The 26843-nt window shown below is 33.8% G+C and overlaps 5 protein-coding genes across 8 annotated transcripts; 3 read left to right on the forward strand and 2 right to left on the reverse strand.

The window, feature by feature from the left end:
* Positions 1–430: 430 nt before the first annotated feature.
* Positions 431–5402, reverse strand: LOC140061197 (N-alpha-acetyltransferase 60-like). Of its 2 annotated transcripts, none has more exons than XM_072107701.1 (6): positions 5266–5402; positions 4477–4655; positions 3976–4105; positions 3318–3414; positions 2897–3132; positions 431–1759 (listed from the first exon to the last, which is right to left on the reverse strand). In XM_072107701.1, exons 2-6 carry the CDS (start codon positions 4602–4604, stop codon positions 1436–1438), a joined length of 915 nt encoding a protein of 304 aa, XP_071963802.1. In that variant the 5' UTR covers positions 4605–4655; positions 5266–5402; the 3' UTR covers positions 431–1435. The 2 variants fall into 2 exon arrangements, with proteins under 2 accessions (XP_071963802.1, XP_071963812.1); XM_072107711.1 differs by having other exon boundaries at positions 4477–4677; positions 5266–5396.
* An 82-nt stretch (positions 5403–5484) lies between these two features.
* On the forward strand, positions 5485–13001 carry LOC140061209 (N-acetylglucosamine-1-phosphotransferase subunit gamma-like). Of its 3 annotated transcripts, XM_072107725.1 has the most exons (12): positions 5485–5625; positions 6071–6128; positions 6241–6311; positions 6610–6664; positions 7316–7399; positions 7517–7610; positions 8477–8591; positions 8732–8814; positions 9528–9668; positions 10139–10205; positions 10875–10921; positions 12385–13001. In XM_072107725.1, exons 1-11 carry the CDS (start codon positions 5556–5558, stop codon positions 10910–10912), a joined length of 876 nt encoding a protein of 291 aa, XP_071963826.1. In that variant the 5' UTR covers positions 5485–5555; the 3' UTR covers positions 10913–10921; positions 12385–13001. The 3 variants fall into 3 exon arrangements, with proteins under 3 accessions (XP_071963826.1, XP_071963822.1, XP_071963829.1); XM_072107721.1 differs by lacking the exon at positions 10875–10921 and having other exon boundaries at positions 12385–12986; XM_072107728.1 differs by lacking the exons at positions 5485–5625; positions 10875–10921 and adding an exon at positions 5734–5837 and having other exon boundaries at positions 12385–12987.
* Positions 13002–13873: 872 nt separating this feature from the next.
* On the reverse strand, positions 13874–16514 carry LOC140061240 (uncharacterized). Its single transcript, XM_072107750.1, has 6 exons — positions 16242–16514; positions 15906–16003; positions 15290–15325; positions 14779–14913; positions 14317–14459; positions 13874–14176 (listed from the first exon to the last, which is right to left on the reverse strand). Exons 2-6 carry the CDS (start codon positions 15985–15987, stop codon positions 14018–14020), a joined length of 555 nt encoding a protein of 184 aa, XP_071963851.1. The 5' UTR covers positions 15988–16003; positions 16242–16514; the 3' UTR covers positions 13874–14017.
* Positions 16515–16607: 93 nt separating this feature from the next.
* Positions 16608–21491, forward strand: LOC140061232 (ras-related C3 botulinum toxin substrate 1-like). Its single transcript, XM_072107745.1, has 5 exons — positions 16608–16824; positions 17074–17145; positions 17375–17498; positions 20282–20476; positions 20825–21491. Exons 1-5 carry the CDS (start codon positions 16763–16765, stop codon positions 20972–20974), a joined length of 603 nt encoding a protein of 200 aa, XP_071963846.1. The 5' UTR covers positions 16608–16762; the 3' UTR covers positions 20975–21491.
* Positions 21492–21567: 76 nt separating this feature from the next.
* Positions 21568–25130, forward strand: LOC140061223 (ras-related C3 botulinum toxin substrate 1-like). Its single transcript, XM_072107735.1, has 5 exons — positions 21568–21710; positions 21971–22042; positions 22558–22678; positions 22859–23056; positions 23237–25130. Exons 1-5 carry the CDS (start codon positions 21649–21651, stop codon positions 23393–23395), a joined length of 612 nt encoding a protein of 203 aa, XP_071963836.1. The 5' UTR covers positions 21568–21648; the 3' UTR covers positions 23396–25130.
* The last annotated feature ends 1713 nt before the right edge of the window (positions 25131–26843 follow it).

Here is a 26843-nt window from a genome sequence, read left to right on the forward strand (position 1 = left end):
TACAGTTATGAAACCAAAGGCTTTTTGAAAAGTGTAGAGAATCCATAATAATTGAAGTCAGGCCATATTTCTACTATACTACATGGACAATATAACCTCTATTAAGGCCCAATTGAGACCCAACAAATTGTACCCTTAACCGGGGCTAAGTGTCTCAAAGGAGGGATTCTACTACATACCAAGTTGTTTACACCTACTGCAAATAAAAGTATATAATCATATTGTCTAGTATACAGTATTAGTATTTTGATATTAAATCTAGTGCACCTATTTATTTTAATTTTTCTGCATACACTTCAGCCATTTGTTCTTGTAACAAATACCTACACTCTTCATGTACATAAAATACTATTTAAATTTCCCACTGCAACTGAACAGTAGTAGTAGTAGTAGTAGTAGTAGTAGTAGTAGTAGTAGTAGTAGTAGTAGTAGTAGTAGTAGTAGTAATGTCCAATTTTAACATTAGTAAAAATCTTTTAAAAGAAACTGTCATTTTGTTAAATTATTATATAATATATAAATAACATATTAATAGAATAATATAGATTAGATAAGGATAAGAACTTTTTAGTAAAATATAACTAATGCTAATAAAATATTTATGCTGTACAAAGACGTTACTTTTTTCTCTTGAAATGTCTGAAGTACACAAAATAAGTTTGGTTAGGCTTCACATATTTTGCGTTTCGACATCTGCATTGTCTAGGACTTTAACTCTGTAATCTTCAATTGTTTGAGGTAGGCAAAACTAATCTATTCCAGGCTCAGCTTAAGATTAGTTAGGTGCCTTATCTCTAATGCGGAATAGAAGAGTACTGTTGAAACTTGGGATTACAGGCTATTTGATTCTTGGTAGTCCTAATCCTAGCTTACAAGTATCCTTTCCATACCTGTTTTTATGTTTACAGCATTTTAACCTCCGTACAGTTGCCATCTCCTTTTTACAAACCACATCCCTGTCCTCTACAAAAATATTGTGTGCATCCACAAACTACAGACCTTTGTTTTAGATGAGCCTAAACTGCTAATAAACAATAACGTTTTCTGAATATGAGTTGATAATATTAGTGTGCATTTTCACACTAGTAAAAATTCACTTAAAATTACAGTATTCGCTAGCAAGTTTCACCTATGTTCAACATTAGACATACTGAAAAATACTTGCATCACAAAACTAGGCGTCCAGCGCCAAATCAACCATTACAGGCTCTAGTCAACTTTGCCTGCACAAATTGTCTGGTGTGATTTTCTAAAATGGCGAGTATATTTTGGACATTTAGGAGGCATATCCTGTATTTTTAGAGTTTCTGGAGAGTTGACTGTAAATAAAAAGTATTTATATCCTTGTCAAATTTGCATAAGATATTAATTTTAATTACTCAACTCCTGTGAAAGGCTAAAGCATGGAGGCACTCCAAGTATTCTATTCAACAAGTCACTGTCCAGAGGACAACGGATGAATCTGATTAGAAGTAAAGCAATTTGCGGACGATGTTGAAGAGGCGCCCTCAGGGGATGCAGACGAAGAAGATGCAGCTTGCACGGACGGAGATTGCACTACTGATGACCCATTTTGTCCCCGTATTCTTGATATAATGTTCACATTTGGCAAGTTCATGTTCGGTAAGTTTACACTTGGAAGGCTCGGAAGCCAGCTTCGACGATTCGTAAAAAAGTTTCTTGTGTGTCTGGCTACAGCCTGTGGAAATGTACATGGTTGGATCCTAGCTAGGTAAGAGCCAAACTGCTTCATATAATCTGTTCAGAGTGCTAAGGAAAATATTGATTAAATTGTGTATAAATACATTGTGTTGAGGCCATAAGTTATGTCAAAGCTCACATATTAAGAAATATGACACCATCACTACATTAATAAAAAAGACTGGTATTTGTTTGTACTTTGTGCCAGTGCTGTACATACAACTCAGACCTAGGGTATCCAGTATTGGGACAGTTTATAGTGTGTCCAGATATTGGGACAGCCCATAGTGGTCCAGATATTGGAACAGCACAATGGTGTCCAATATTGGAACAGTCTAAGCGTGTCCAGTATAGGAACAGGCCAATGGTGTCCATTTATTGGAACAGCACAATGGTGTCCAGTATTGGAACAGTCCAAAAGTGTCCAGTATTGGAACAGCACAATGGAGTCCAGTATTTTGACAGCCCAATGGTGTCCAGTATTAGAACAGTCCATAGTGTTTCCAGATATTGGAACAGCCCAATGGAGTCCAGTATTGAGACAGCCCAATGGTGTCCAGTATTAGAACAGTCCATAGTGTTTCCAGATATTGGAACAGCCCAATGGTGTCCAGTATTGAGACAGCCCAATGGTGTCCAGTATTGAGACAGCCCAATGGTGTCCAGTATTGAGACAGCCCAATGGCGTTCAATATTGAGACAGCCCAATGGTGTCCAGTATTGAGACAGCCCAATGGTGTTCAATATTGAGACAGTTCAATGGTGTCCAGTATTGAGACAGCCCAATGGTGTCCAGTATTGAGACAGTCCAATGGTGTTCAATATTGAGACAGTTCAATGGTGTCCAGTATTGAGACAGCCCAATGGTGTCCAGTATTTGAACAGCCCAATGGTGTTCAATATTGAGACAGCCCAATGGTGTTCAATATTGAGACAGCCCAATGGTGTTCAATATTGAGACAGCCCAATGGTGTTCAATATTGAGACAGTCCAATGGTGTTCAATATTGAGACAGCCCAATGGTGTTCAATATTGAGACAGCCCAATGGTGTTCAATATTGAGACAGTCCAATGGTGTACAGTATTGGAACAGCCTAAAGGGTGCCCAGTAACTGTACTATCCGTTTATTTACTTTTTATTACCATAATCTAAATAATAAAACTTAATTACAAGAAATATATGAATTAAAGGATATATAAAACTCCATGGTGGCTGTCCTCCATTAATATACAACACATATGAAAATCCATCTTTTGCCAATCCTTTGATGGCATAGTAATTGGGAAGATACTCATGCCGTCGAAAGTTGTGGCGTTCATAGAAACGAATCGCTGTTGTATTTGATGCAAGCACATGTAGGTACGTGGCCTTTACAGTTGAGCGTTCACTCGTACTAAGATGCGAGAGTAGATTAGTAAGTAACGCAGAAGCTGTATTTAAAAAAAAAAGTGTATATAAATTGGTTTTCTTTTGATACAATTAAAATTCATTTTTTAAGAGTAATTGGCTCAAATTAAAAATGAATTTTTTAAGTTGCTGGTCATAACTATAGAAGTACTAGTAAAGCTATAAGAAATTCTGATTATACATAGCGGGATTATTCTAGTTGCAGTACCTATTCCTCTTCGTCTGTATTCTTTAACAACACCAAGACTCAGTATATACGTCACTTGAGTAGAACTGGGAAAGGTAGCCGACAGGATATTAATGTCCTAAAAGATAAAGATATTATATTTTGTTACACCATAAATTCACATTATAAATGTTGTCAAAACAATGTGACTTTAAAATGAGTAAAGGCTAGTGTTTGTTAAATAGGTCTGTAACTCATGTTTTCAAATAGCTTATAAATGGGCTAGTAAAAAGCATTGGCAACGAATGGCCGTATTCACCAATCACACTTAAAGATGTATAGTTAATCACAAAACCAACAAAATAATGTTTTCACTTATAAAATGAAAAAATAAATGGTTAAATTCTACCAAAAACCAGACTATTTTTTGTTTTTAATTTTTCAGGTAACTACATTTTTTTTTCGATTCAATTTTTGTTTAAAGTAGATAATTATTATGTGATATTAAAATGGCATATTCAACAACAACAATTATTTTTCAGAGTGACAAGATTCAAGAAATTGTATTGGTCCACTTTAAAACAGAAATTAGTTTTGCTTGGCATAAAATACAATACATCTTTAATGGTAAGTGTTTCCCTTAGACTAAGTGTGAATGGTGAATACAGCTACAGATTAATTGCTCTGTCAGTACACTTACTTCTCTGTGACATCTTGCTCTGGTCTTCACCTCGGCCACGATGAGACCAACAATCCTGTTCTCTAGAACAGCAGCTAGTGAAAAAAATCTTTTATCGCTTGTAATGTCTTTATACCAAGTGTCAGGATATCTATAAACAGAATCAATAATTCAATGGTTAATTTGTATAACACATTTCAAAAGACAAGAAATCTAATAGAAGTAAACTATTGTGTAAGTTTTGATTTGCAACGACCCGACCACCGAACTATGAAATGTCAGTTCATTGTACGCATGCGGGGATATTGGGAACGCTTCTCACCTCAACATAGGTTTCATAGTTTCTAGATCCAGGTGAAAGCGCCGAAGCATCCTAATCGTAGTACTGTATAGTAGGACATAAAAAAAACCCACTGCAAGATTATGGGATTACCAGTAGTAACAAGTTACCAACACATTCCCATGGATAACCATTGACTTAAAATAAATTTGTCATATATATAAGGTACAGCTTCAACTTACTCTACGGGAAACCACTCGGAACAAAGTTTCTTCACTTCATCTAAGTCATCGTGGGAAAGAAAGCGTAATTTTAATTCATGTTTAACCTCTGACCTTCCGCGATAGTCTGTCTTAGTGCGTGTACACATGCAGATGACTTGTCAGAGTTCTTCACCCATTTATCGATACAGTCATCAAGCCTGTGGAAAATAGAATACTGTACTGTAGTAATTAAATATTTATTACTGTAGTGTAATAATGTTGTTAACGTTTTCCGTCTTCCGACATTACGCTTTTCACAATTTGTTTCCATTTTTTTCTGTTTATGGCAGGATGGTTTGTTATTGTGTTAGTGTCTACTTGTCCTTGTAAGTCTTTCTTTATTTGATTCATCCAGTTATTTCTTGGTAATAAACCATTATAAATAATCCATCATAAACCATGTAAATCAACCAACCAAATTTCATTTGTACCTTGTTGTAAAAGTCCCTCTTTATGTACTGTATAACTAGCTAGGCCTAGTTCAAGGGTACAGTGGCCAATACGCTCCACACCACCACCTCAGAGTCAGACCCCAATCACTATTGCAGTAAGGCTATGCTCAGCAGGCATAGGGCCTAGAAATTATTTTAGTGTAGGCCTCCTAGTCATGGATTAAAGAAATCCATGGCCTAGGCCCTAGTGTATAGGCCTAGTTAGCTGGCCTTTGTTTGTTGTTTGTTTTGGACTGCCACCACACATTCTCTAGCTTGTGTATTGTCTTTACACATTATATACAATAATGACAAAAAACTACACTTATGATCTTACTTGATAATTAATAAACTTTTTAAAAAAATGGATGTATACAGCATTTAAACTTTAAAAAACCTAGGCCAGGTAGCCAACAAAAACATCAACGTATTCATGAAGAGACATCGACGACCCCGACCGTGGAGGAGAGAGAGATAGAGGTTCTTCATCATAAAAACAAGTAAGTGAGCCATCTGTCGGTGGTTGTAAATGTGGTACAGTTTTGGTGAACGGTGGTGGCAGCAGCTGCTCTCTCGATTATTTATGTTTTTCTAGACTTAATATTTATATATTTAAAAATAAACAAAATGAACACTTTAACAAAAGCACGACAGTTTATTTTAATAGGAACCATTTTTACAATTATTTTAGCCATAGGTAATGTATTAGTTTTTACAAAAAGTGTAATATTTAGATGAAAATAAAGCCAGAACTAGCTAGGCCCTACCTCTAGCTAGCCTGGCTTACTAACTAGCTAGGCTAGGCCCTACTCAGATTGACCACCAGGACAGGTACAAGGCCTATTTAATAATGTTTGAGTCCGTCACACTGTTCAGGTATCTCTGGCCTAGCTTATGGAATGTATGGAGGTAGGGTGTAGGCCTAGTATGCTTAGAACGCTAGGGTTACACAAACGTTTATGGAGATATAAATTGTAGTAAACAACTCTAATCTAAGTGAAAACTATTTGTATTATATTTTTTATTTTAATAAATTTGTCAATATTATTTATTTGTCAAAATTGTGTGCATTACCATGTACCATGTGACGTCTGATGATGAACATTAAGGAATCATATATCATTTGTTTTCACAATTTGTAGGTACAAGTGGAAGCGAGAGAGTCAAAATGAGACTTGTTCAGGAACCATCAAATTATGGGTAAGTATGAATAGGTGACTGAAGAGCTAGTTTTGCAAGTGGCTGTCAAAAACCCCATTTCCTTGTCCAACACATCACACAACCTTTCAAAAAATGTGTTTTTCATTTTTAGATATAACCAGAATATAGATGACAATTCTGACAATTCATTAAAACCTAGAATAAAACCAGCTAATTTTACAGGTAAATTCACATAATTGATTTCTTAATTTTATTTATTCAAAGTTCTGCAAAGTAGTATAATACAAAACAAGATATAAAAAGCAAGGAAAAAAAACAGGTGATAAACATTATGGTAGTTTGTCAACCAAAAACAGACAAATAAAACAATTATTACAATCTACTAATTACAATATCTACAAGAAAACCATAACTCAATGTTACTATTCTAAATAATGGCGATTTTTTGATTTTTGATCTATTTTCGCAATTAAACTGTTTACCGTATATGAAACATGATCAACATTTTTTCTACTACCAGGTCCACCTCATCTTAGACGGCTAATGGGCAGATGTTTTAGTCTTGTGCAATCATCGTAAGTTAGTTGCATTGGTTCATCTTATTTGTGTTTAAGTACCAAGAAAATCTAACAAGCTAACAGGTTTATCTGTGGCTGCAACACAATCGGTTCCACATCCCTTAACAGACACCATGCGCTGCTGAGAATATGTAAATAGTACAGTACTGTTGCTATTTGTCGCAGCCAGACATAAGATCAAAGGTTACGAGTTCCTATCTTGGAAAGGCAAGCTCAGTGTCTTGTTAGATTGCCTTGTACTGTAAATTCTCGTCTGTACTATATTTTAAATAATTATGCACATTACTGTTGGTGACATAAAACAGTGAATATGTTTTCTTTTTCATTACGAATTATCCTAGAGAACATAAGAAATATCAATATTTATGCTACCCATTTTAGTATGTAGTAGTACATTTCATATGTCTCTTTACCATGTCCCATTAGATGAGAAAATTTCATTATTAGGACTAAATTTAAGCAAGGTCATTACCTTCATTGTATAGCAATAGCATTTTAATCTTTTGGCCAAGCATCTTGACAAGGATACATGGTCATTTAAGATGCTGGTATATTTATAAAATGGTCAAAGAAAAGAGCATTGATTAATTATTTTGTTGATAATAATTTTTTAATTGATTTAATCATTTTGTTTTTCTATATTTTAAGATATAAATATGAATTTTGCCCCTTTCAAAATGTTACTCAACATGAACAAAGTATGCGTTGGAATCCTTACAGTGGTATTCTAGGGTAAGTAAAGTTTTAGCTTAAATACATAGCATATAACTTGTTACAGTCACTGCTCCAATATTTAACAGGGTTTTTTTATGTTTTTTAATTCAATTTTCAACCTTTTATATTTGATAGAATATGGCAAGAATGGGAGATACATAACAACACATTCTATGCGCTTAGGATGAAGGAAGGGGATGTTTGTGGTGACAAGGGGCGAGAGGTTACGGTAAGATTGACATTTGTTCTGGTCCTACCTTGTGCTGGCTTTATCTCATTAAGCACAATACTGTAGGTCAGCTAGTGGCTTTTGATAGGCATTGTATCTACAGTACTGTAGGATTTAATTCATATATAGTTTACATAAATAAAAGTTTGATTTTTATTTATTTATTTATTTACCAGATTTCTATAGCGCCCTTTTCATGAAAACTCATGCTCAAAGGCGCTTCACATCATAAAGACAAACATCATAAGCAATAATTACAAAAGTAACCTCAAATTATGCGAAATAAGATTTCTTAAACTAAGTTATAAATATTCTTACTGTACATTAATTAAAATCGCATAAAATAGAAAAATAAAATGAACGATATACAAAATAGGTCGGAATTTCTTAAACTACGATTACAAAAATACAATTTATTTACATATTAATTATTATTTAATTTATTTATTTATTTATTTTTTTTTATTTATTTATTTATTTTTTTAAATTTTTATTTTATTTAATTAAATTGATTAAAAATTAAAAATATTATTGCACAATAATTGACCAAACAAATTGCAGTAGAAAAATACAAGATTACAAAAATAGGCATCAATCGATTTCTTGTGCAAATTGCTGCTGTAGCACACATTCCACTATAAGAAGCTTTTGATTTGCTACAAACTAGGAACAAGCTAGGTCAAGTGATGTCAGTCGTCTCCTAAAACTCTGTCGAGCTAGGGAGCTTGAAAGAACATCCCAACTTCCTAGCATTTCCACAATGAATTGACATGACCTAGTTAGGTCATAGGTCGTCTCAAATCAAAAGCTCCCTTTTATCAGATAGTGGAACATATCGATTACTTACATTTCTGTCTTTTCTTCAGGTGAGGCTGCTTTGTGGCACAAAAAATGAGGTTACAGCTGTGAGCGAACCAGTCACTTGCAAGTATCAGATGGAATTTAAGACGCCTTTAGTGTGCCATAATCACTCTCTCCTAGGTGTGTATAATTGAACTTTCTTTTCCCCTTTTTTTGTACTCTTTTCTCTTTTTTTTCTTATCCCTGATTCAGTATATATGACTACTGTATTTCATACAGTATTATACAGTAGGTCAGTAATATCTTCATCATTTTTTCAGTGTATCCAACATTATCTGTGGAATTAAGGAACAAATGGAATGAGTTAGAAGGACAATTGCTTGAAGAGGATATCACTCAACAGGTACAGTATTTGCTACCAGAAGAAACACTGAAATGCTAAAGCGCTCTTTACACTATCATAACATTATGTGACAAAAAAATATGATGTACCCAAATATGGACATGATGATATCATATTACTACCATATTTGGGCACATCACACTTTTTTTCATACTAGTGTAGACAAAGCTTAAAGCTTTTTGTATAGAGTTCTGCGGTGCTGACGTCACAACGGTAGGTGGCGCTGCATGGACGGTAGGTGGCGCTGCATGGTTGCTAGCCAACCAAAAAATGCGTTCAGCCTGCCTGAGTGACTCCTAGTTCACAAATGGTTTGGAATAGGCTTATTGAAGTAGTCATTTTAAAACTTAATAATTTTCGATAAAAACAAACTAAATATTTGTTTTTAATAATCTATTTATTCTTCAATTAAAAAAAATCAAGCTAAGAGACAAATTTGATAGAAACACAAATCTATAGTGGTTATCAAAATATAGTGTTGAACACATTTTTGGTTGGTTGCGCTAGCAACCACCCAGCGCCATCTACCGTTGTGACGTCACAACGCAGAACTCTATCTACAGAAACTTTAGCTTCTGATTTTCAATAATATTCATTGCATACAGGTAGTAGTTTCAGATCAAACACTATTAAACACCATTACACTGTCACTGTATTTATCCAAGTGTCTATATATGTATTTTTTCTATTAAACACATAAGTTCTGTTTTTAGGGCTACCAAAAACGACTAAATGAAATTTTCAAGGCTGCAGGTTATATAATGGATGAAAAGTTGCATGAGTCACTTAAAATAGAGAATGAGAAAAAGGAGAACCCTGCCAGCCAATTTTCAACACTAGAATCTTGTAGTGAGGTATGTACTTCTCATATGGACTATACTATAGATTTGTTGTTGATTATATTTAAGTTTTAGTTTTTATGTTGAATAATTATTTAATCTTCTATGTAAAATTATTATCTAAATCTTAATGAATTTCCCCGGAGTTTGGGATAATAAAATTTTATTGAATTGAATATGAAAATACATGATTGTTTATTATGTAAGATTTGATTGACTATTTATTGATTATTGTCCAATATTAGGCCTATTGTTTACTGTATGTTGTTTTTGTAATTGTTTTCTGAGATGCATTGAAGCTACTCTATCAAATTTTATGTGAAAAAAAATATGACATCATATCACTACCATATTTGGTGCGTCAAACTTGTTTGTTTAACTAGTTTGATATATAGTGTAGACAGAGTTTACCTTGTGAGGCACCCCTGTGTATAACATGATGTGTATATGAGTGTATTTAAAGTTGCTACGTTTGTTTCTAACAGGCACATAAAAAACTAGAAGCAGAAATTGAGAGACTTCAAGGTCTATTATCGAAAAATAATGTTTACGGTAAGAAAGCACTTTCATCATTTTCCATTTTTAGTCTGTTAATACAGAGTATCCAAAATGCCCTTAACATTCTCTTCTCTTGCTTCCAAATTACATGACATCACTTCCTGGAAGGTCAACTTCTCCCAGAATGACCTCTATAACTTGTGTTCTGAAATAGATTTAATTTAAATTTAAAAGATCGTACATTTAAATTTTAAAACAAGCTTTCTATGAGCTCGAACATAAGATCATTATGTCATGCAATCTATCCCATCATGCATTAGTATTAGTTTCTTCTATTAAGCATTATTATTCAAAATCAATTTTTTAAAACACTTTTTATCTATGTGTATTATGTAATGTGTTTTTTGTGTACAGTTGTTGTAAGTTCGGTATCACTTCCATACATTGTATTGCAAATAATTATGGCCGAGAACCTAATGAGTTCATTCCAAAAAAACAGAGACGCACTTTGTCTTTCCTTTCCATTACTGTAGTACAGTCAGCTCTCTAAAAATCAAACACCTAAATTCAATATTTGAAACATTTTAAAGGTCTAAATGATTTTAAGATTTTCCAAAAAGGTCTGTAAAAAGTGTTTAAGGTGTTTGATTTTGAGGAGATGGACTTTTAGTCTTGATTTTTGCACATTTTGGTTTCTTTTGAATAATTCTCTATGCTTTCTAGACAATTCTACAGCAGTTACTTCAAACAAGTTACCTTGAATCTGATTGGTAAATCTCCACTATACATGTCAAAGGTCATAAAAGCCTTGTTCACATTATGCATTTCTATTTGGCAAAAGTATCTCTCAACATAATGATTTTATTGATTAATGAGATTTAAGCTGTGTGTGTCAATCACTTCTACCAACAGTTGGTTAAATATCGCTTCACCTTTGTACATATTGAGGAACAATTATATGTCCATATGAATGCATTACTTTTGTCAAATATGTTTGTAGTAATAAGAACTTGGGTTAAATGTGTGATATGAATCTATCTGCATGCCTCACAATCATTTGCATGAATTTCTAAACATCTAAATCATGAATGTGTCATTCACACTAGTATAATTGAAATATGTTACCGTGTGTGATTGGTGAATACAGTCATGGTTCACACTAGTTATTAACCTCCTCTAAAGGGTCTTTCACACTTGTTCAGGCATGGTACCAATCTGGTGCTGGCAAATCAAATGGAACATCATTGTTTCCATGTGGAGCGTCGTGAAAACAAAACAAAGTGTAAAAGACCCTTAAACAAGTTAAATGACTCATCCTCAGTGGAAAGCCTATCACTTGATAGGTTGAAATAACTTATATATAGCGTACAGGAAAATAGATGCAAACAAACTAAGAGAAAGATAGGAAAAGGCTATGAAAGAAAAGAGTAGAGTAGAATGGAATGGACTAGCTCCCTGTCCCAAGATCCCATGGTCTATATGTGTAAACAGGTAGCATGTATCTTCCATCAGCTGCTATAACACCTCATGTATTTATAATCATAGTACTTTTTATTCTATAATTAATAGGAAATAGACATGTAAAAAAATAAAGAGAAAGAAGGTACAAAAGAAGAGAATGGAGTAGAATAGAATGGACTAGCTCCCTGTCTTAATATCCCATGAGTCTATTTGTATTACTGTGTCTGTATAAAGGTAGCATGTACCTTTCATATCTGCAGCAATAACACCTCTCATGTATTTGTAATCATACTTTCTTATTATAAGACATATTCATGTTTATTTATTTTACTAATTCAACTTCAGTTCCTAATACTAACATTAACTATAATAAACAATTTGTATTCTGGAAATGACTTTATTATTTTTTAAGTGTAAATAAATGTGTGTGGTTGTGTATGGTAAAAATAGAAACAGTTCTGTAATCTGCATGACAACTTAATAAGTGTGGTAGTAATGATGATATAATGATGTTGGTAATTATAAAAAACAATAATAATAATTACAATAGTGATGTTGATATTAATCTGAAGAGAAATATTCTTATTATATTCAGATTGTCTGATTCTAATCTTATCGATGTAATAAGTAAGAAAGAAGGAGAAGAGATTGGCAATTGTGATTAAAACTAATATATTTTTTTTTTTATGGAAAACAAATTAACTGATTGAATTGCACTTTGCACTGCACAGCTAGCATCACATTTTGAGTTAATAATGTTTGTTTGTTTCAGGGGAAATATCCTACCATGATGATCAGCAAAGAGAGGATTTTGCTTATGCTAATTATGACATGTAAAGATATGAAAGATCACACGACTAGTATTGGTTTGGGATTTGGAGATTTCTCTCTGTCTCAGAAAGCATGAGAGCTTCTTTGAAAGATGGTGAACTATATACAATTCCAAGTCAGTTCAGCAAACGTTCTTCTGAGACTTAAAGATGTATTGGGGCCTTGAAAAAATAATGTTTTAAATTTTTTTTTTTAATATGCCATTTTAATGTCACATAATATTTATTCACTTTGACCAAAAATTGGAGCGGAAAAAAATAATTTTGTAATTTTATAACTTAAAACATTTTTTGTTCGTTTTTTTTCTACGGAAGTGATTAACTAAAAAACTACAAAATGGCCTATTCAAAGTCTGATTTTGTTAATCTTCATTTTTCATGTTTTTAGGGGACAAACACAACAATTTTTCAGTAAATTTATGTTCATACAGTAGTAGATAGTAAGAGTATAATTTTTTAATAACTTTTTAAACATGTTTTATTCAACTTGGTTGCTTAATTATGTTTTTAATTATGCTTCTAAAAACACTTTTTGATTTACTAATCATAACAATTACTAATTTCATATTCATTTCATATTCCAAGTTTTTAAAATAGATTGTACCAAATTATTGTACATTAATTATGTTGTAAACATTGGTATTTATGTATTTGTATAAGTTGTTTTTTCTAATATTAAATATTTTGAATTAATTAATAAATGTAATTTGATGTTCCTTTCATGTTTTGTTACCCTGCACCACACATCATATAATTTGAAATTTGCTACGAAATGGAAATCTGTTTGCTTTTCGGTGACATATACAAATAATTGATGTTTATGATTTTGCAAGGACAACGTTGCGTGGCAAAATGTTTACAGAAACCTAAACGTGCACTAGAGCCGTTCATTATCACCATTAGATATAACTTTTCCATGAAATAGTGCTAATTCAAAATGAGACGTGATGCCTAATTGATCAATCAAATTGCAAGAATACAATCAGGTGTGTTATAATAATTTATGTCAAAAAAGTAGACTTCACTCTTTGCACTGTGCAATATTGATCTTGCACGTTAACTGTATTCAATTAAGCATGGTTCCCACTAGCGACGCAACGCAAGGACGTAACGCAACCAGTACTGAACGCAACGCAAGTGAATTGACCAATCACAAGGGATGGCTTATTCGCGTGTGATTGCTAACTGTCTATAACTTTGCTTGTCATTGGTTAAAACGCTTGCGTTGCGTTTACGTCCTTGCGTTACGTTCTAGTGGGAACCAAGCTTTACTGTAGTTGCTGCAGTGTCGTAATCACTGTCTTTGAAACGCGATTGTTGATGAAAACGCGTTTTTCACCATGATTGTCGGGAAAAAGTTACAGCCGTACAAAATAATGATTACGCAATAACGAGTATGCATTATTGTATTAAATACAATTTATTGGAAATGTTTAAAATCAAATTAAAATGTCTTTTATTTTATAATCTATTTTTATTACACATTATCATACGTAGGCATACTATTGATAAAAATCGTTAATATTAGAATTAATAGATTACTATTTTTTAAATATTATTATCAAGTTACTAATGTTATAGTTCTTCTTTATTCTTTTTCACGCTTTCTGCCCTGTCTGTATTAGCAGTTTTGGTTTTAGGAGGATTTTTCTTTTTCTTTTTGTCCTTTTTCTCTTTCTTTTCCTTGATATCATTTTCCTCATTTTCTTCTATAGACGGTGCCTTTCGTGCCTTCTATAAATATACACATTTATTTCAATCTCAGTTACCACTTTTTAAAATATTTTGTTTGAAGAAAAGAATAACTTAAATCAGGTGTGATATTTATCGTTAACTATCACATCCTTTATTACAATTTGTTTATTTAAACTTACCGGTCCTTTATATTTATTGATACGGAAGTTAGATCTATCAACCCCAACACAAGCATCAGTTACTTCAAAGCAAAGTTCCAGCTCTTGTTCGTTGACATCAGTGTCTTTGGATAGCACAGCCAAAAGCTCATCCTTGTAGTCGCCTAAAATGTAAAGGTGTTCTATATGATTAGACGTGGTCCTTTGGTTGTCAATAGTAAATTTTGGTTCAATGACGTAGACGCAACGTAAGGACGTAGACGTAACGCAAGGACGTATCACAATCGATTGTTCGAATAAGTCATCGCTTTTGATTGGTCAAATGACTTACGTTGCGTTACGTAGGCCTACTTGCATTGCATCTCTAGTGGGAACCAAGCTTAAGGCTCATAATCTTCGGAATAGATCTTTTTCAAAGTGTATCAGGCTACCGTTACACAACTTGCACAAAGTAGGCGAGGCCTAAACAATGTGTCCACTTACTTGTCCAATAATCGCAAACTTTCTTCATATTAGGCGGGCTAAACTCATATGCTCGTAAATTGTCAAAATTGCATACTTTGGTGATGACCGTTGCCGCCTTCTTTCTGCTTCCCTTACCAATTAGTTTGTTGGATTCTGAAAAGTATAAAGGACGTATTACTACTACATACAGTCGTCATCTTTTAATTCCACCAAACCGAAACGTTTAAGTGCTCAGTGACATGCAAGGCTTTGATTAGGGGAGTCCAAAACACAGTTAGTACAGTAAAGCTCTGTATCAAACTAGTTTGACAAAAAAAGTGTGGTGTACCCGTATATATGGTAGTGATATTCCCAAATATGGTAGTGATATGATACATCATGTCCATATATGGGCACATCAACATTTTTTGTCACATAAAGTTTGACAGGTCAGACCAGACTTCAGGTGATTTTTTGGATTGGCAAACATTTGTAAACAGTACCAACTGTCTCGGAGTTTTGGACAAACTTTTTATCTCCACATACATACCAGTTATAACTGCATGGCATCCCTCGCAAACAACCTCTGCAAATAAAAGAAAAATCACCGGCGTTATATTGATTTGGTTCAGTTTATTATTGTCAGTCATTCGTATTGAAAATATCGAAAGTCAATGTCATTATTTTAGCATTGTACCCAAACTTACATTTTTTCGCGGGGTTTGAGGTTTAAAAAAAGTAAATCGTGTACTATTTCTCAGTTTACTTTGATAGAAACGTTATACTTATCGCAATGAAGCATCTTTTGTGCCTCATTTGAATGTAAACGAACTTTTACAAAAAAATTATTTCGTTTGTAAAACATTGTTCAACCCCGAAGCCGGTATTGATATAATCATGGAGTATTACTCCATGTTACAATTGACAAAAATGCTTTGTTCGTTTTGTACTGTTATTCTAATTTCACACAGAAAGACCACAATGGGGTTACCATCTGGATTTGCCGAACTCCCAAATCTCATTATTATGTCGTATTTGCTACAGTAGTAAGAAAAATAATTCCTCCTTGGTGTAAAAAGCATTGTGTAAATACCGCCTCTGTTGAGTTAGAGTCATTAATAAGTTGGTCAGAGTTAAATGTAGTACCTTTTCACATTTTTAATTACCTTTTGCAAATTTGGTAGGTTTCACTGCCCACGTGACTGTAATACTTGCAAGAGTAAGGATTAATATATTTAGAAAATCCATTGTATACAAAATGTTCCTTTAAAAAATAGGAAAGAGTCGATATTATACTGTAGTTGCATATAAACATGGAGTAAAAGACAGAACAACAGAACTGTACTGTATTGTCAAATAGCGGTACCGTTTTCAATACGGATTTCCGTTATAGATCTAAGAAAGGTATAACTGTAGGCTACTTCCCTATGCTAGTATAGGTTTTTTTTAATTGATCTAATACCAGTAAAGCCACAATTAAAGAGTATAAGCCAGTAACTTACCGTTATTAAATCAGTTATAGGTCTATGAAGAAGGCAGATATTAACACGTGTCCTTTATTTAAGAGGTTCATTCGACAAACACACTTGGACTTTAAACTTGCAATAAGATAAGATCGAACCTGGAATTGTGATTAAAGAAGCGCCCTCAATGAGTGTGGCTTGGTCTTTTTAAAGTTAAAAATTTATCTAGTAGACCTATATTTCCTGCAGGTTACAGTAGGGTATCCCATGGAGGTATAATACCTCCATGGCTATCCTTACAGTAGTGAATATTCATCAGCAACTTGATACGGTTGACAAATTAATAATAATGAATATTCAAACATCTAACCACTCCCTGCTGAATATTCATAATCGCAAGCGTGACCGAACACGACGTTGAAAACCAGGAAGTGGCAAGCCCATGTTCTAAATATAGCAATGTATCATGATGTTCGTATTAATAATAACATGCTTGAATAATAAAAACCTGACAGTTCGGTAAGGGGTTGAGAGGCTACTTGAAACAACAGGGAGAGAAGATGTCGCGAGTGAGTATGAAATTGAAGCCGATTGGTATTCGGTGTATAACTGTAGGCGATAGGTAAGTAGGCCTATAGTACAGTAACTAATAGACTAGAAACTATTCTTAATAAAAGCTATAGACTTAAGTGAGTGTACTGTGATAGCCTTGGTTAAAACTCATGATATTGGATTAGGATCAGTTATATATCTATGGGATCAAGATATAGTACGTTGCAGACTTTGCAATCCGCTTTTCTAAAGACGGTTGACCATTAATGTTATGTATGACTATGTTTAATCAAATGAAAAGATACATTATTCATTTTAGTGCAGTTGGGAAAACCTGCCTCCTCATCCGTGAATGCATGAATGTGTATCCTGAAGACTACGTACCAACAGTGTAAGTTAATTTGTGGGATTCGAATGTTTGTTGGCCTGTGACAAACCGTCCGCACGCGAAAATGTCATTGATAGGCTCGACGCATCTAAAAACAAATTAAATTTGGAAAATCGTATAGGCCTATTAAAGAACAACAAGTCAAAATATCTGAGCTGAGTGTGCCCCAATTGCCTAGTTTGAAAACTAACGATAAAAAGTAACGATAAAAAACAAAATTTTATTTTTACAGGTTTGATAGTTACATTCATGAAATCACAGTGGACAATGCAGTTGTAAAAGTACAGACAGAAGACGCTCGTGGGCGACAGGATGAAGATTACATTAGGTTACGTCCGTTATGTTATATTAATGCGGTATGTTTTTCTTCTGTAAGATCCGTGCTTTTTCTAAATGAACTTTAATTGAAAGTGTTTCATATTCCTGTATAGGCTGTACGTTTTAGAAAAACACCTTTGCTATGTCTATTTGATTCTTTTGGTCAGTCTTGTGAAGTCATTTCATTTGCAAAACTGTGAAATCTCTGTAAATAATTTTAGTTAAGTCACCAACAAGAGATGCGCTGCGCGTTGCCTGGCGTTGTTCACTCGCGAGAGGGAGAAGCTCTTGTACTTACATTTTTTTTTGCGAGCATGCACTCCACTCGGTAATTGCAGGGCCGTAGCCAGGATCTGTCAAGGGGGGGTTCGCACACTAAGTATTTGGGTCATCCCACCCCCATACCTACCCCCCCCCCCCCCCCCTGGGGTGGGGCCTGAGGCGAAGCAAATTTTGTTAAATGATACCCCTAGATGGCCGGAAAAGACACTCTCATGCAGCATGCTACCAATGAGCAAAACGATCGTACTTGGACCCGTGGACTATTTAAACGATAACATTTGTTGCCGTATGTTAGATGCGCGTGCTCTGTGCGGAACGCGATTTTTTTTTTCGTACATAAGTTGGGGACCCCTCATGAAACGTCACAAAATAAACATGAATAATTCATCAGTTAAATTTGTTGTTCCGTGTGCACCCAAGCGTATAGCAACAAGAAGTGATTACACAACTGCGATACGATACTTTCTACAGTAGGCCTAGAATTCCAAGTCAATTCACGTGATTGCCTTCGCGCACTCTTCTTCACACAAAATGTGTCGAGTCGAGGCTAATCGACAGCTAGGCAAGACATTAAACTAAGTAGTAATTCATTGGACATAGCCCAAAGAAAGCTTAGACCCACAAGAATAAAGAATGTGTATAATTTGTGTACTGTATTTTTTTAATTCTGCTATTTTATTATCAAACAATATGCATGTACTCAAAGGAACTTTAAAAATGTGCGTATATGAACACATGAGATGGGAAGATTAGACCCACGAGAATAATGTATTTTTGTGTAATGTTTATTGTTTAATTTTGCTGACTTATTACTCGGATTGTGTCATACCTAACACACACACGTCACACACACCCACACAGCTACTACTACTAGGCCTAGAATTATAGACATGGGTTTAGAGACTATTAATTAGGCCTAATAGTATTAATAGAAACTATAATTTTAACACGTAATTCTTTAGTAATAAATTATATTAAAAACACCATAAACTAAAGGCTGATTATTTCGACAATCCACACAAAACGCCGCTGTTCTTCTATGAAATCGTACGCCGCAACAACAGCGGAGATAGGCTTAGAATCGTACCGCACTTGTGTATAATCACTTCTTGTTGCTATACGCTTGGGTGCACACGGAACAAGAAAATTTAACTGATGAATTATTCATGTTTATTTTGTGACGTTTCATGAGGGGGTCCCCAACTTATGTACGAAAAAAAAAATCGCGTGCGGAACCGCCGATTGTTAGATCATTTACTCGATATTTTGTTTTGCGTTCAAGTTCAATGCGAACGTACGTCTAGGAGAAGCCCCGAAAAAAGCACACTGGGTGAAGGAAAATGCTATTCTTATTATAGCTCTATCTATAATATTTATTTACAGCAATTTGTTGAGGAAATTAAATATGCCAATGTAAATAGGTGATATTGATACATTTGAGTACGTATCGGCGAAGCAAATTTTGTTAAATGACACCCCTTGATGGCCGGAAAAGACACTCTCATGCAGCATTCTACCAATGAGCAAAACGATCGTACTTGGACTCGTGGACTATTTAAACGATAACATTTTGTTGCCGTATGTTAGATGCGCGTGCTCTGTGCGGAACCGCCGATTGTTTGATCATTTACTCGATATTTTGTTTTGCGTTCAAGTTCAATGCGAACGTAGGCCTACGTCTAGGAGAAGCCCCGAAAAAAGCACACTGGGTGAAGGCAAATACAATTCTTATTATAGCTCTATCTATAATATTTATTTACAGCAATTTGTTGAGGAAATTAAATATGCCAATGTAAATAGGTGATATTGATACATTTGAGTACGTATCGGCTGGTGGTCTAGAAAAAAATAATCGGATGCCATAATGTGAACTACAGTACATGATACCATAGATATTATAGTGTAAAATATTAATATTCACTATAATCCTCTATGATACATTATACTTCATAGCCAAACATAAATACTGATGTATGTCGGAAGGCTATATACTTTATGCATGCTGCCTGACTGCCAGTGATCTAAACAATTGGTACGCAGTTGTCTGGCGGTGTCCTTTCCTTTGTACGAATCGTTCGTCCCCCAGCTCGCTGTGAGAGACGCGTCAATATCATGTTGAATGCAGGGACCAAACATTTATTTTTCAGGTTAAAATCGGCAATTCATTTGCAACTCTTAGAAATTTACAGACTATATCGCTCGAAGTACGCTCATACAGGGAAGAAGGTACTGTATGAGTTATTCCGAACGAGTTTACGAATTCTTTAATTTACGAACAACTTTTTGTACTGTGGGGCACGTATTTGGACGATTTTCGGAGATGAGGGTGAGGTATTGGGCATGTCGGGGATGGGGGTTCGCAGTCGGTTAAGGGGGGTTCGCTGTAAAGGGGGGGGGGGGGGGGGGGGGTTCGCCCGAACCATAAAAACCCCCCCTGGCTACGGGCCTGAATTGCTTTGTAATATTTTGGAACTTAAGAAAGAGAAATGTTATAAGAGAAAGATATTTAATTTATTTGTTTTATGTTTCTTCAATACAGAATGTTTTTGTAATTTGTTTCGACTTGTCGAATCCAACATCATATGAAAATGTAAGTAAGCTTTGGTATCCCGAAATACATGAACACTGCCCCGATGTACCGTTTATTCTAGTTGGTACAAAGTTGGATTTGAAAATAGATGAAGATGGGAATCCGAAAACAACAGACGATGCAAAGTGTATTACATACGAACAGGTGATGATGATCTTTTATTGTTTATAGTTACATTTTTAATTGCTATTTTGAATGTTCATCTTTGACGGGAAGGGGTGTAAATGACGTGTTCTACGAAGCTACATGTCATGGTGTATCGCATAGACTTGGAAAAAAAGAAAAAACGAAAAAACTGTGTCGTCATATAGCTTTTCTGTTGTTGTTGTTGTCTTGCCATAACAGTGACATATACAGAGGAGAGTTTCCAAATGTTTAGATATTTAGTTTTTATATTTTATTTTACTAATATAATAATATATAGCGCATATTCGTAATAAATAAAATTAGATTTTTAAAAGAAGACTTCTAATTATATATTTTTATTTTCAGGGTCAAGAAATGAAATCAAAGGTTGGTGCTCTCGGCTATTTTGAATGTTCATCTTTGACGGGAAGGGGTGTAAATGACGAAGCTACATGTCATGGTGTATCGCATAGACTTGGAAAAAAGAAAAAAAGAAAAAACTGTGTCGTCATATAGCTTTTTTGTTGTTGTTGTTGTCTTGCCATAACAGTGACATATACAGAGGAGAGTTTCCAAAGTTCTTCAACCCGCAACACAATTTTTGTTACGTCACAACATCCGAAGACATTTGAATACTCATTTCAATTTTATTACGGCACAGACAGATACAAATTTAGGAGGATATCATATTGGTTACTGTAAAATAAAGAGGTGGAACTTTTTTTAAAACGCCTTGTAGTATAGCCTACTATTCTTGTCGTTTCATTTGTGTATTCCGTATCACGTACCGTACGTATAGCATTCGTTATTTCTTTCGTCAGTCAGTCTTTTTTTAGATGCACCCAAAAACAATTATAGTTACACATGTTAAAATGCACATCGTTCATTTTAATGGCCATACTACACACACTGAGCAACTGGCAGAGCACCAGAGAGAGAAGTCATTTTTGGTGTGTATTCATCAGCAATGACAAGTTGAAATCAATATTTAAATATGTATCGTTAACTGCTGAATATTCATAATAAATTGCAAGCTTGACTGAGCATGACGTTGGAAAACCAGGAAGTGTCAGTTTCTAAAAATAGCAATGTATCATCGATGTCCGTATTTAATAATAACATGCTTTAAAAGCCAGGCAGTTTGATATGAGTTATTTTAAATACATTCTAGGCCTCTGAAACACGAAGTAATGTCGCGAGTGAGTGTAAAATTGAAGCCGATTCGTATTCGGTGTATAACTGTAGGCGATAGGTAAGTTATGGCTAAAAAAACAAAGTGTACGTTCCGGTCTATGCTTAATGAGGCTAGACTTGAATACTGTATTGTATATGCTTAAGTTACATGTAGGTTTTCTAAATGCTACGACCATACAGTTACACGTTGCCTACACACATTATCCAAAAGGCCTAAATCCGATAAGAAATAAAAACTAATATGTAGAGGCCTATATATATGGAGATGTAATTTAATAAACTTTACTTTTTGTTTCTTTTTATTCCTCATGTCATCAGTTTTGTTGGGAAAACCTGCCTCCTCATTCGTGAATGCAAACAATTGTTTCCTGAAGTCTACGTACCAACACAGTAAGTACACTGTCTACACTAACTTAGTATGACAAAAACAAGTGTGATGTGCCCAAATATAGTAGTGGTGTGCCCAAATAAGGTAGTGGTATGACATCATCATGTCCATATATGGGCACATCACATGTTTTGGTCACATAAAGTTTGATAGTGTAGACAGAGAACATTTCAAAAAGTACGTCATGATTTGATTACAGTCAGTAGCCTACAATTTTAATTAAAATTTTTAGCTGTTGAAGTAAATTTAGTTAAAGTGATAAAGCTACCCTAACATGCCTACAATACCTTGATTACAAGTACGACACTTAAACAAAATTAATTTAAAATTATTTGTTTTATACAGTAAATAAAAAAACAATTTGAGAAACTAGACATTTAGAGATTTATGATTGACGATAAAAAATGTTGTGCCTTATATATTAGTTAATTAAGTTAATTCGAGCATCCATGGTTTACGTATTTGTAAGTAAAGTATGTTGTGATATATAAATTAAACGAAATTGTATTATGTACAGGTTTGAAAGTTACGTTCATGAAATCATATTGGATAGTACAGTTGTGGAAGTACAGACAGAAGACGCCCGTGGCGAACAGGAAGATTACGCAAGGTTACGCCCACTGTGTTATTTTAGAGCGGTAGGTATCACATAGCCTATGTCTTACTTATTTTAAATTACCAGACCAATTGTACTATTTCTAGTTCTTATGGTTTTGTATTTTTGATTGCAAACCAATACAATAGATATAGAAATACAATAGAGATATTGTTTATGATCAAATACCACTCAAACATTGATTTTGTTTTTCTTTAAACAGAATATGTTTATTATTTGTTTCGATTTGTCGAATCCAACATCATATGAAAATGTAAGTAAGCTTTGGTATCCCGAAATACATGAACACTGTCCCGATGTACCGTTTATTCTAGTTGGTACAAAGTTGGACTTAAGAGAAGATGAGGACGGGAATCTGAAAAAGACAGACGACGGAACAAAGTTTATTACATACGAACAGGTAATTTTTTTTTAAATTAAATTTTAATTAAATTATAACGACGGACTTATAAGCCAGTCTCTACACAAAAGTAAACCAATAACGATTTGATTATTTATCTCTTAAAAATTAAATTACAGCCGTGTAGGCCTACTTTTTTTTAATTAAAAAATGTATTTTATTTATTTTGTTTATTTTCAGGGCCAAGAAATGAAATCAAAGGTTGGTGCTCTCGACTATTTTGAATGTTCATCTTTGACGGGAAGGGGTGTAAATGATGTGTTCTACGAAGCTACGTGTCACGGGGTATCGCATAAACTTGAAGAGAAGAAACGTACGAAACATTGTGTAGTCATATAGCTTGTTTTGTGTTTTTTTTTTGTTTTTTTTGTTTTCATGCCATTGGAAAACACTGTGACGTATCCTACGTTTTGCTCAAGTGCTTTACCTCATCACAACGTTTTGTTTTGTTACAATTGAACCGAAGACATTACTTTCCAATAAAATGTTCTGCTTCCGTTTTAAATGTGTATACTCTGAAATGACGGTATATTTTTATTATTCCGTCGGACCCTTTCATAGTCGGCATACTGACATGAATGTACGAGAGACAGTGCCAGGAATGAATGACTAGCTTTTAAATGTTGTCTCTGGAGAAGGAATGTTGTGTCCGTTGGATATTGTGTTCCTGCCAACAGAACAAACATAATTTTTATGTTTTTTTCTTAAAACAAATGACAATAAATGATACTTGACTTGATATAAACGTATCGTATTTACTTAGAAAAGACAAAATATTGTGCAATCATAACTCGTTTGTTCTGAATTATGTTTCCATTTGGAAATACGTAGAAGTAAAAACATCTCTACATAAACATTAAATTTTTTGTATAATATTCAGTACCAGTATTTAATGCGAATATAACAGTAATGGTATCTTGTAATTAAGACGGAAAAATAAAAAAGAGAGTGAATAAAAGATTTGTGATGTGAAGCTACATATCAAGTGATATGAATAGAGAGATGATTAGCTCGTTCTAAATTCGATACAGAAAACAAGTCCTCTTGTTGCGCCCTCTAAAAATACAATATTTATGGCATAATTTGCGAGTTATAAGCGTTGCACCAACAAGCTATATCATTATTTACATTAAACTACTGGTAGTTCGGATTAGTTTTATCGAACATATCACATATCACTAATAGGAAAGTATGTAATAATTGGAGCGATGTCAATTTTCAAGTTTTCAATCTGGATAATTTTTACAATCCTCTTTCAAGGTAACTTTCAATTTGTGTTTTTTTGTTGGAATTTTAATGTTTTCGTTTCGAGAAACTAAAATCAATCAGTTACTATTAAGTTTATTCACTTACCAACCTTGGGTCTGAAATAAACAACACAATCAAAAAGATCTGAAACACAATCAACTGACCATTTTGTTGTTTTGCAAATACTGAATCAATATTAGGGCCTATGCATATGATTTTAATAATTTCAAAATGACATTTGGCAAGAAGCTGTCGAACTCGGACAAGTTCAGTTATTTTCTCCCCTCCCCCTATCCGTAGTATTTCTCGTGTGTTTCGAAGCAAGTCAAGGTCAAATACCAACAATTCAAATCGAGAACCGAAACCACGGCGTTAAAAATTCAGCCATCCCTACAATAGTTATGCTAAATTAAATAGTTCATATAGAGACAACGTGAACGACATTTTTGTACCTTTTTATTCGTTTTTATTGTATTTTGTATTGTAATTTAAATTGTACAGTAATTTTGTAATCTTTTGTGGTTCACCACCACCTTTATTCATTTAATGTTTCATTACATAATTTCTATAGGCCTAGATTTTCTACTTTCTTTTCAATATTTTCTATTTTTCCTTTTTTAATAATAATATAGTTTTTTTTATACCTAAACAAATAAATAAATAAGACCAGTTTATTTTGTATATGCTATATTGTAAATAAACAAATGTCAGCAAAGTAATTTACTGTAGGTTGCTTACTCGATCGTTTGTAGAATAGTATTTGAAAGGTTGCTTACTCGATCGTTTGTAGAATAGTATTTTGATAGGGTTTTCTAAAATGTGGCACGGACAAGCCAAACCAGTCGGTTGTCGGTAATCCCCGAACTGAGATACAGCCTAGAATAGTCAAAATCACGTCGACAAAAACAAAAATAATATTTTATCGATTAAATCTAACCTTTATGTATTCTAGAATCATACTATGTTGTTATTTTTTTTTAATTTTCCAACTAAAACAAGTAAAACAATACATTTTGTTAGGCTATGTTTTTGTAAGATGTCGGTCTGGCTTGTCCATGCCACAAATAAACAAACAACGTATTCCTTTAGGAACGGATGTCGGCGGTGAAGATTTTAAGATAGAGGCACTCGCATAGACAATAACCAATTATTCTATTACCGGAACGGGATTATGAGAACCAGCAGAACATTTTGTCAAAACCAACTACTTGGTTTCTGCAGTATCATGTCTCCGACAACAAGCCCATGTCACAGCATCTAACTCCTAAATATTAACTTATCTTACCCTATATTAGGCCCTAAATAATAAATATCACTACGTCTACATTGCATTATCCAAAATGGGATAAAGTTTTCTATCAGACTCGATACTGCTGTGTGTTTATTGTCACTGACATACTGCTTGTGTATCGAGTAGTTTAAGGCTGTTGGGATGGCAAGGGCGTAGGCCTAAGTGGAATATTTAATTTAGGGTTAGGCGTGTTGTATGATATCACTCACTTTCCTGATAACAACAAATGCTCCTATATGACAACATGTTGTTGTTTGTTAATTTAATCATTAAGGCGATAAATATTAGTTTTAATTATTCTAAAAGATCATTAATCTTTATTATGCGTGTTCTATTGTCCTTCGTGTAGTATTTCTCAATAATAACGCCTACTTATTGTTAGATTTCACGGAACATCTTTGAAAAGAAATGGTTATGTTATACTGTAATATTAAATCTAATTTTCATAAGAATAACTGGTATTTTTTTTCAAAAAAAGAACTATATTTTTCCTTTCTTCTGTGGCTTATTCACCATCCATATTTTAACATTTAAAATAATTGTGTATGAAATAACAATATTTGAATAGACAGGTTCCTATCTGACAACGAATGACGATATTGTATGCCACACTACATATTTTTCATTTTATTTGATTTGTGAAAATATTATTCTATTCATTGAAGAGAGTATAAATGTTTGTCCCATTGTTCTAGAATGATTTCACATAATTTATTTTGGTTTTATTTGTGAGAAAATGTATTTATTAGTTATTGTCGGTATACGGGCCTGTCGCACAATTCTTTTTGTGAGTGTATACATCTATTTCCACCAGGTGTTTTCTGTACGATTCTTGGTATCCTGATTTGTTGTGTATAGTTTTATTTGTTTTCTATGGATATGTTATCAGCATTTATTATGGCATTCCGATATAAAAAAAATGAATGAATGAATAATTTTGATTATATTTGTCGGTTTGCTTCACGAAGAAATCATTGTTAAAATTGATTTTTTTTAGTTTGTTATTAAGTTCTATCTTGTCAATTTTAACATCTTGTACACCAATGTAAACTAGGCCTATAACTATTCGTTTTCGTGTATAATTTAGGACTATATTGAAAAAGGATCTTTACTCACATACCAGGTTTTTAATTTAATTTTAGCAAAAGCCCAAGAAAACACCACTACAAATGATTCGAACTTGCAGGACAACAAGGTCAATAACACATTGTCGATGACAACTATGGAATATGGTAAGCATTAAACATA

Source organism: Antedon mediterranea, chromosome 1, assembly GCF_964355755.1.
Source record: "Antedon mediterranea chromosome 1, ecAntMedi1.1, whole genome shotgun sequence".
NCBI lineage: Eukaryota > Metazoa > Echinodermata > Crinoidea > Comatulida > Antedonidae > Antedon > Antedon mediterranea.